Here is an 11,094-nt window from a genome sequence, read left to right as displayed (position 1 = left end):
CAAAATTTTTGTACACACTAAAATATTTTTGTTTTAGTGATCGCCATGCAAAAATTCCATTCGTCGCTTAATTTGGATCGTTTTCGCGTCCGTTCGAGTTTCGTCGTAAATAACCGAACAACGTGACCGTACGACCAAACGAACCGACATCCGAGATGTTTTTGAGCATGTTTTGAGTCCCCTATGCTTTAACTTCATTTTAGAGCCTTGAAATGAGGTTAACGGGGTTTAAACGCATCGAAAAAGGCTTTAAACACGTGCAGGGACCATTTCTGTCAATTTTGAAACTTTGCTGAACCTGATACATGCTAGCGTAGCGCGAGCCCTAAGGCCTATGCCCTAGCGCTACGTGAGCGCCTCATCTGGGCAGAAAGTGTGTTTTCAGCATCTGTTTGCAAATTCAGGGGCTGTTTTGGTAAATTCTTGGTGTGTTGAGCAAGTTTAAGTGCTCTCCAAGGCTTTGCACCTGCTCCTAACACTTGTATGGATGAGATTTATTCCTTAATGGCTAAACAAACCACTTGTGATGATCCTAGAGCATCACCACAAGTATAAATAGCCCATCCATTTCATTCATTCCTTGCTCATTCTTCTCATTCTTCTCTTCACATCTGCTTTGGAGCTCTCTCTCAAGCATTTGGGACTTTGTCTTCTTGTAGAAAAGATAGCAAGGACCTTAAGTGAGCTTCTTTCATTCTTTTTCTTGCTTTTTCCTTATGTAGTGCAGAAAGTCAAACAGTTTGGCCAACAGTTTGACTTTCGGTTTTGACCATCAATTGGTCAAGTCAAAGTTCAATTGAACTTTGAAACGTGATTGTAATCACGATAGTTATAATCCTTCGCGATTATAACCGCTGATTACCACGTTATCTAGTTGTAGTGTCGAGTCAAAGTTTCGGTCAAAATGCGTTTTAGCACGCATTTTGCCTCGGAACTACTTTAGGGTATCAAAACACTTTGTTTTGATACCAAATCAGTAGGTTAGACATGTTTTGACATGTCTAACTCGACACTATTAGTTTGTGCTTGTTTAGGGTCGTAAGATAAGCGGACTAAACAACCGCTTATACTTCCGAACCCGACCCATTTGGTCGATCGTTAGGATCCGACCAAGCTTAGTTAGTGATCATAGTTGCATAGGGAATAACCACTGAGGATATACCTTATGATCACATAGGATTGGTTAGTCATTTGCTTGTTAGCTTGTATGCCCATAGGAAATGACCAAAATGCCCTTTTGAAGCTAAAATCTGTATTTTTCCTATGTGAACATATTTTTGACAAGTAATCTGATTTAGTAACATGTTTAGGGATAATTGGGCATGTAAGACTTGGCATAGCACATAGTTAACCATCCGAACATAGTTTTACGCTAACGACGCCTTATAGTAGCTTATGTTACCATAACGTGTCGAAACGGGTCAAAAGCACTTAGGTAGGCCTTTCAATCAGAATGTAGGGTCTATTAAATCATACCATATGAGTTCAATTACTCATTTGATTTATAGAACCTCATTCTATCCTATCTCCCGATTTAGGTCCGGTTATTTACATAGTTACCTATATAGGGTGCCGTTTGATTCCCTAATCACTCTAGCTTTGCTTGGTTGTTGTTCAAGACTTCTAAGCACCCTCAGGTGAGTACATAGTCCCCTCTTTTACTGTTTTCAAACTGTTTTGGGGTGGAACACATGTGCCTACTTGATACTTTCATGTTTCCCATGTTTTTATATCATATACTTACTATGTTCAATAGTACATTATTAGTACACGATTTCATTATGTTTTGCTATGTATGTTCACTTAACATGCTAGCACATTGATTTCCATATACTACATTTTGTCGCATATGCTCATCCAGCATATGGACACATTGTTTTACATTTTGAACCGTTGTAACCATATGATCATTTGAACCGTTGTAACCATTTGATCATATAAACCGTTGGTAACCATTTGACTATGTGAACCGTTAGTAACCGTTGATTATGTGAACCGTTTGTAACCGTTGACTAGATGATCCGTTGGATTATGTGAACCATTTGTAACCATTTGACTATATGAACCGTATGTGACTATTTGACTATGTGAACCGTTTGTAACCGTTGATTGACACGAACTGTTTGAATCTGTTTGAACCGTTGGGTTAGGGAAGTGATTAGGTAACGGGGCGGGTATAATGTGTTAAAAGCATGGTGGATACGCCGCTGGTACTTCCTATATATAAGTGCTTTTAATACATTATATATCGTTGCGTTATCTAGATCACTTGGGCAATGGTAAACAAAACAAAGTTGTAATACAAGGTTTTCCGACAATATATTATACTATTCGAGTTTTATTCCATAAACGATTTACAAATCTGGATTTAATTAAACAAATGTTTTGGGGTTAAGAATCATGGCTACGAGATTTTTTTTTTTATAAAATATAACCAATTTGATTTGAGTTGGTTATTTGTGTCGCAATACTATACTTTTCAAAACAAGGTTTTTAAATAAGTATTGCAATATGTAAAACGAGCCATGAATCTGAAACTCATACAAAACCTATGTACTCGCCGGCATTTTTATGCTGACGTACCTATTTTCACATGTGTTTCAGGTACATTAGTTGATGGCATTTGATGATGATATTGGTGTATTCTCACATAGGAATGGACAAGGCCTTAGCGACTTTAAAACTTGGAGGATAATAGTTATATTTATCAAATTTGTATCAAAACATTTAGTTCAATAATTCAATAAAACGAAACTATTTATTCCATGGTTGTGAAACAATGATTCTGTTACAACACTCCCCGACGTTTCCGCCACGTTTTGTTGTTTTACGTGGTCGGGGTGTGACACAAACGTTTACTAGTTGTCCCAAACCACCGGGACGCATGCTTGAGAAAGTGCAGTGAACTCACCTTGGTTTGCTCGGTTTGTTAAAGAAATACACACGCTCACAGATAATCAGTCACGTCCTATAGTGCACGTATACTCAATCAGTTCACGTTCGTAATGTTTCACATGTAACTAGCATCGCAGTAAAATCACAGAGTGTGTTGGACAGTTAATCATCATGCAGCACAAACAGTTAATCATGTGCATACAATTTCATGTTTCACATAACGGTCTTTCATAATTTATTCTAACATGGTTACTCTTTAACCTACTTAACAAGGTTAACAAACTTAACTGAGATGGCATACATAACAGAGATAACAAACTAACTGTGTTAGTTAGCTAACTGAGTTAGTAAACAACTAAAGTTAACAACTTAACCACTTAACAGGGGTTTACATGCTTAACAGAGTTACACGTTTAATTAACAAAGTTAAACACTAATGGAGTTAACGAGTAACATACTAGTCACAGTTCATTAGACGAAATCACTTAGTGGGCGAAAACCCCTTTGGGCCGAAATCACCTTGAGCCGATATCACTTGTTGGGCCGAAAACACTTATAGCCGAAAACACTAATGTGTTTTCGTTGAATAAAGGGATTTCGTGGGGGGGGGGGGTTTCATCATCACCACAGTTACACAAGATCACAGAATCTCAACAATCATCTAACAGTTACATCACCTCCATCATATAGTCATTCAATCATTACTCAATATTAGCAAATTGTTTTGATCATTCAGTAATCAACATATGCATAAAGAATCCTAATCTGTTAATTATCTAACATCTACCATCATAACGAGATTACCGACATTAATCGAACGTAGACAACATGCATCACACCACTAATATTGCAATGGACCCCTAATATACAAATTAATTCAAATCACATGCTCATCATCATTACTCACTAACTGTTAATTCGTGATGTCAACAAGTAGTCACATGATTTCAATAAAACAAAATCATAAGTAACAGATTACTAACCAAAGCAGAAAAGATGATACTTCGAGTGATGTATGGCTCAAGCCTTTCACGGCTGTCGGTCGGTTTCAAAGGCAGCGAGAGAGAGAGACGAGGTGATTAGGGTTTGCCAAATAACAGTTTCACGTAAGGGTTGCGAACAATATTAACTGACCCACTACTGGGCCTAAAGCCCAATCTGATTTCGTTGATTACATGCTGGACGAAAACACAAGTGTTTTCATCCGGAATGATTTCGTGGGTGGGGGGTGTTTTCAAGTGGGAGTGTTTTCGTGAGGAATGTTTGGCCAAGTATTCTGTATTCTAGTTTTATTAGTTATACACATCCCATCAAACATATATAAATCACATACACACTTATATAATGTACACCAACATATATAAAATATCAACCACAGTACGATTCAACATACTATAACGTGTGCAGTTGTGAAACAACAAATCGTGTCAACAAACAATCTAACAATTAACATGTAACAGTGCGAAGATGGAATCTTAGAAACTCGAGTTGTCACATTATCCCCAACTTGAAAGAAATTTCATCCCGAAATTTAGCATGTGCAGTTGTGTGGAAGCTAGGTAAGTTGCATCATTTACTGGTTTTCCTGGGGTGTCACAACATCCATGTGTTCCATATTTGGCTCATCAGCATAATCATCATCCCCACTTCGGGGCTCATCATCACTCTCGGGCTCATCATCCTCACCCGGCTGCAATGCTCTCGCATCCACCTTCAACGCACACCACCGTTGACCTTCAGATTTCAACTTATAATATCTCTCAGATTCATCATAAGTCCACCCACTTCCCATCCTTCGAATATCAAAATGCCTATGTCTTTTCATAGCACCCTTATCCTCCGGCGTAATAGCTTTGTACATCTTGAGCAATCTTGTGATTATTCGGCAATAGGGAATAATACTCCTTCCAACTTTGTTCCGACATATCCACACGTTAATAATCACCAAGTACCGGAATGGAAAACGGGGTGACCCATGAAGCAAAGCATAAAGAACGGGCACCTCAGGGAATCTAACTTCCTGCTTATCCCCCCTCCTCGTGATCACATTGTAAATACAAATCATGAGCAACAACTTGGCTTCAATCTTCAGAGTTTTCCTATAAAGTGTGCCATGGTAAGTACCCGATAGAAATAAAGCTTCCAACATATCATTCCATCGTGGATGGGCTTTCGGCTTATGAAACAAATCGTCGAGAGATGGGAACATATAGTCTCTTGCGACCAAACTGTCAAACTTTGCCAACTTCCTCAAAGTGTCAAACGACATCTCAACTTCTATACCATTCACTGTGCCGATTAGTTTCATTTGTTGTGGCTTGTTATACTTGGGACATGTGGGAGTGGCCATCCACTCTTGGATTTCATTTTCAAACAAATTCTTGTTATCGCGATCATAACAATTCAACGCCGCCTCCCAACCCAATGCTCGAAATCGAGCAAACACATTAAGGGGACCAAACTCCACTTCCTTCACTTCTTTCTCACAAATAAATGCCGCCGCTTTATCTTTCAACCGGTTCATGCGATCATTAAACAAAGTTGGTTGCCACTCTATCGGTTGGTCATCCAATGGACCCGCCTCCCATACCGGCTTATCCGTCGGATCCAGATATTGCTTGTAACTATGGTTGTAGATGCCAATAAACACAAGGTTTCATATTATATTTTTTCAAAATTTGGCATGATGCCTCTACAATGTAAAGATTTCCCAAAATTCAGAAATTTAGCATCAACTTAACTTTTACAACCATAGCCATCTTCCAAACTAACAATTTCATATCATCAACTATGAACAAGCAAGTGTGTGTTATAACAAGTAGAAACATTAACCCTCAATTTCATAATGCATCATCAAAAAGAGAGTGAAAACATCACATACCTTGAGTTTCTAGATGCAAAGATACAAAGGAACCTCAAAAATAAGTAACCTCCTAAAACCCCAAAATTTTCGACTTTAAAACATGCAAATCAGACCAGAAAATGTTGTTTTCTTCTAAATTCCAACCCAAAATCAGAAAGCTCTTGAAATTTCCCTCAAAAAAGACCCCGAAATCAGAGGATTTGGTTAAGATTTGAGAGAGATATGAAGAATTGAAGGTGTGGAAGGTTATGGAGGAACTAGGGTTATGTGAAAGAGATGGTTAGTGAAAAGGTAATGTGTGGATAGGGATAAATGCAGGAAATCGAATGGGTGGGGATGAATCACGTGATTTGCTATTATTTTATTTTTTATATTAATCCGTGACCTACTGCACCTCTTAGTCTGCCAGGGGCTACCATAAGTTACGGTAGCTCCTGAAAGAAAAATCCTACCGTACTCTAGTAGCTTTCTAGCGTAAGGAGTTTTGTAAACCCAGGCTACCGTAAGCTACAGTACCTGTCGTAACTTACGGTAGGACCTGGGAGTCTACAATTCTCCAAAAAACTTGTGTTGCTAAATATATTTGTTTCTTTTAAGTTTTATAATTTTTGTGGTTTTTGTATTTTTCGAAAAACATGGAAATTACCCTACCCCCTACGAAAAACCCGTGTTGTCCTGAACACTTGTTTCGAACATAAGTTTAAGGGGATACGATAATTATTCAAAACAAAACAAACTAAACTAAACTGCATATGTACACTACCAAACCTGGGCCTCTCATTCTTGTTCCTCATTCACTGGGCGTAGGATGTAACCCACCTTGTCAAGCTCTAGATTGTTGATGTCATTGCTTTCCAAATACGGCTTAAGCCGATGCCTGTTTACCGTTTGTTGCTTGTTGGTTTGAACATCTTGGATATCAACATCACCGAATCGACCCACTCGCCTAATGATAAGGACCCATCCATTTACTTTTTAGCTTGCCCGCGAATAACTTTAATCTTGAGTTATACAACCACACTTTCTGGCCCACTTCAAAGGTTCGCTTCTTAATCTTCGCATTATGAACCTTTGTGAGCTTATCCTTGTACGCCGATGCACACTCGTAAGCTTCATCTCGAATCTCTTCTATCTCGCTCAACTATAACTTCTGAATCTTACATGCTTCATCGTAATCCGCGTTCACCGTTTTAATTGCCCAATGTGCCCGATGAGCTAACTCCATTGGCAAATGACATCCTTTACCATACACCATCCGGTAAGGAGTTGTACTAATTAGACTTTTGTAGGCCGTCCTATATGCCCACAACGCATCATCTAATTTACTTGACCAATCTTTTCTATCCGTTCGCACGGTCTTCATGAGAATTTCTTTGATTTGACGGTTGGACACTTCGACTTGTCCACTTGTTTGCGGATGATACGGCGTAGCGATTCAGGGGTTCACATTGTACCGCTTCAACAACTTTCCGAAGTTAAAATTTTTAAAATGCGACCCACCATCACTAATAATAACCCTTGGAATGCCGAAACGAGCAAAGATGTTTAATTGAACGAACTTTGCAGGATCGGTTCGTGACCCAAACGAGTCAATCAGAAGAGCTCTTACAAATCATTAACGTAATTTGCAACAAGCATATTTACCTCCAACCATTATTATATAGCTACATAACTAATATAATTCACAATGATTAAAAACATATTTTTATTGTACATTATTTTTCTTGTAACTTATAAAAAGTTTGATTGTTTTAAAAAAGCATAACATATATGTGGGTATAAATACATAAATGATGTGCAATGTTTAAACGGGTAAATTAAACTATCATGCATGATGCACGTTATATGCATGATCTAACGGGTAAATTAAAACATCATGCAAGATGCATGTTTAAACTGGTAAATTAAACCATCACCATTCTATCGATGTGCCTATAAATACGTTTATTTTGTCCATTAAAACTCTACTTATCTTAAATATTCATAGAATAATACAAACATAAAGTTATACTGCACAATGATGCAGCATGTGAAATCACATACGATGGTAGTTCTCCTGTTACTACTGATTTGTTACACCGGTAAGCTCTAGTTATCATAATATTTTTGCATGTCACATGTTTTAAATAAACATCCTAATCAACATCTTGGCTTTTGGATTTTAAGGTGGGAAAAGGGATCTCAATGACGTCAAAACCCTTGAGGGTCTACTACAACAAAAATGTGATTTTCAATGTGATGGAAATGGACTTGTTAGTAAAAAATTTTGTTGTACATCGGTGAAAAATGAAATTTGTTGCTTCATAAAAGTAAAAATGTGTTTAGAAATATGTCCTAAAACCAAAAACAATTGTTGTCCAAAGTAAATAATATTGATATTTTGATGCTATAATCATACTGTAATAAAGAAAATAATGTATACTTAATCAACATATAGCTTTTTGAAAAATCATGTTGTTGCAAATGATATTATTTTATAGAAAGTGTAGAAAGATATAACATTCAACAAGGATAAATGCATTGTGATATAATTTTTATTAAAAACATTTTTGTTGTCTTTTTATAAAGATTCATCATATTGCTACCATTCCGAAACATACATACCGAACAACATCAGTAGCAGTATTTGTATTATTTTTATGCAACATTGTGATATATTTTTTTTATTCAATTATATCACAATGCATTTATCCTTGTTGAATATATTATAGATTTTTATGTTATTCATATATATGTGTATATATATATATATATATAGGGTAAAGTTCTTGTGCAAATAATCTTAACATACTAAACATACAAATTGAAGGAAAACTCAAAAAGACAAGGTGGCATTTTTGTAATTATCAATAACTATCAAAGTTACTCTACAAATACCTCTAAAAAAACCTAACCACTCCCCCCACCCCAAAAAAAAACCTAAACCCCCCACCCCCCAAAAACCTAAAAAAAAAACCTAACCCCCCCCCAAGCTAAATGCTAAAAAAAACATAAAAAAAACCTAACCCCACCCCCCCCCCAAAAAAAAAAAACCTAAACCCCCCTCCCCCACCGCCCCCCAAAAACCTAAACCCCCCCCACCCCCAAAACCTAAAAAAAAACCTAACCCCCACCCAAGCTAAAATGCTAAAAACTAAACCCCCAAAAAACCTAAAAAAAAACCTAACCCCCCCCCCCCCCCTAAACCCCCAAAAACCTAAAAAAACCTACCCCCCCCCCCACCCCCAAAACCTAAAAAAAACCTAACCCCCCCCCCCAAAAAAAAAAAAAAACCTAAACCCCCCTCCCCCACCGCCCCCCAAAAACCTAAAACCCCCCCCCACCCCCCAAAAACCTAAAAAAAACCTAACCCCCCCCCCACCCAAGCTAAAATGCTAAAAACTAAACCCCCAAAAAACCTAAAAAAAAACCTAACCCCCCCCCCCCAAACCCCCAAAAACCTAAAAAAACCTACCCCCCCCCCCCCCCCCCCCCACCCAAGCTAAAATGCTAAAAACCAAACCCCCAAAAACCTAAAAAATCTAAAAAAATAAAAAAAAAACACACAAATTATTTTATTTTATTTTTTAACATTTTTTATTAAAAAATCGCTACTTTTAGTAGCAGCAAAAAAAAATTATTATTTTTTTTTTTTTGCTAACGAAATGTAGCGATTTTTTAATAAAAAATGTTAAAAAAAAATTGTGTTTTTTTAGGTATTTTTGGTTGTAACTTTGATAGTTGGTGGTAATTACAAAAATGCCACCTTGTCTTTTTGGGTTTTCCTTCAATTTGTATGTTTAGTATGTTAAGATTATTTGTATTTGATCTTTTGCCTATATATATATATATATATATAATTGAATAAAAAAATATATCACAATGTTGCATAAAAATAATACAAATACTGCTACTGATGTTGTTCGGTATGTTACGGAATGGTAGCAATATGATGAATCTTTATAAAAAACAACAAAAAATGTTTTTAATAAAAATTATATCACAATGCATTTATCCTTGTTGAATGTTATATCTTTCTACACTTTCTATATAATAATATCATTTGCAACAACATGATTTTTCAAATAGCTATATGTTGATTAAGTATACATTATTTTCTTTATTACAGTATGATTTTAGCATCAAAATATCAATATTATTTACTTTGAACAACAATTGTTTTTGGTTTTAGGACATATTTCTAAACACATTTTTACTTTTATGAAGCAACAAATTTCATTTTTCACCGATGTACAACAAAAGTTTTTACTAACAAGTCCATTTCCATCACATTGAAAATCACATTTTTATTGTAGTAGACCCTCAAGGGTTTTGACGTCATTGAGATCCTGTTTCCCACCTTAAAATCCAAAAGCCAAGATGTTGATTAGGATGTTTATTTAAAACATGTGACATGAAAAAATATTATGATAACTAGAGCTTACCGGTGTAACAAATCAGTAGTAACAGGAGAATTACCATCGTATGTGATTTCACATGCTGCATCATTGTGCGGTATAACTTTATGTTTGTATTATTCTATGAATATTTAAGATAAGTAGAGTTTTAATGGACAAAATAAACGTATTTATAGGCACATCAATAGGATGGTAGAATGGTGATGGTTTAATTTACGAGTTTAAACATGCATCTTGCATGATGTTTTGATTTACCCGTTAGATCATGCATATAACGTGCATCATGCATGATAGTTTAATTTACCCGTTTAAACATTGCACATCATTTATGTATTTATACCCACATATATGTTATGCTTTTTTAGAATAAACAAACTTTTTATAAGTTACAAGAAAAATAATGTACAATAAAATATATTTTTAATCATTGTGAATTATATTAGTTATGTAGCTATATAATAATGGTTGGAGGTAAATATGCTTGTTGCAAATTACGTTAATGATTTGTAAGAATCAAAACGTGGTTGTTTTATTTTAACATCTCCGGTCACAACATAGTTTATTACATTATAGATTTTTTCTTTGATTTTTGTCTAGAATGTTTAAGTTCATAATTTACTTTCCTGCATTTTACAACTTCATTATACGTTCCATGATGAAATAAACCCTCTTAATGATGTCAAGTTAGCTTAAATTTAAGATTCTTAATGGCTAATTTAGTTTTCTTATAAACTTCAAAATATGTCATTATGTTTGTATTAGATCGATTGAATCGGTACCGTAGCTTTGATACTTTTTTATTTATAAAATGTAAAATAAATAACTTTATTTTTTTAATTATTAATATTCGTATATTTTTTTAAATAAATTTTAGCTTGGCAATCAACCAAGTGGAACAAATGACGTGGATGTAATCCAAGTAGCCTGAGACGAGTACTA

The 11,094-nt window shown here is 35.7% G+C and overlaps 1 protein-coding gene across 2 annotated transcripts; it reads right to left on the bottom strand.

Moving 5' to 3' along the window:
* Positions 1-4,209: 4,209 nt before the first annotated feature.
* Positions 4,210-10,815, bottom strand: LOC118486564. Of its 2 annotated transcripts, none has more exons than XM_035983105.1 (2): positions 10,183-10,815; positions 4,210-6,274 (listed from the first exon to the last, which is right to left on the bottom strand). In XM_035983105.1, exon 2 carries the CDS (start codon positions 5,417-5,419, stop codon positions 4,469-4,471), a length of 951 nt encoding a protein of 316 aa, XP_035838998.1. In that variant the 5' UTR covers positions 5,420-6,274; positions 10,183-10,815; the 3' UTR covers positions 4,210-4,468. The 2 variants fall into 2 exon arrangements, 1 of the variants encoding a protein (XP_035838998.1); XR_004879201.1 differs by lacking the exon at positions 4,210-6,274 and adding an exon at positions 9,571-10,097.
* Positions 10,816-11,094: the final 279 nt, after the last annotated feature.

Source organism: Helianthus annuus, chromosome 2 (assembly GCF_002127325.2).
Source record: "Helianthus annuus cultivar XRQ/B chromosome 2, HanXRQr2.0-SUNRISE, whole genome shotgun sequence".
NCBI classification, from domain to species: domain Eukaryota; kingdom Viridiplantae; phylum Streptophyta; class Magnoliopsida; order Asterales; family Asteraceae; genus Helianthus; species Helianthus annuus.
Note: the sequence above shows the minus strand (reverse complement) of the source record. Positions and strands in the feature narration are given on the sequence as shown.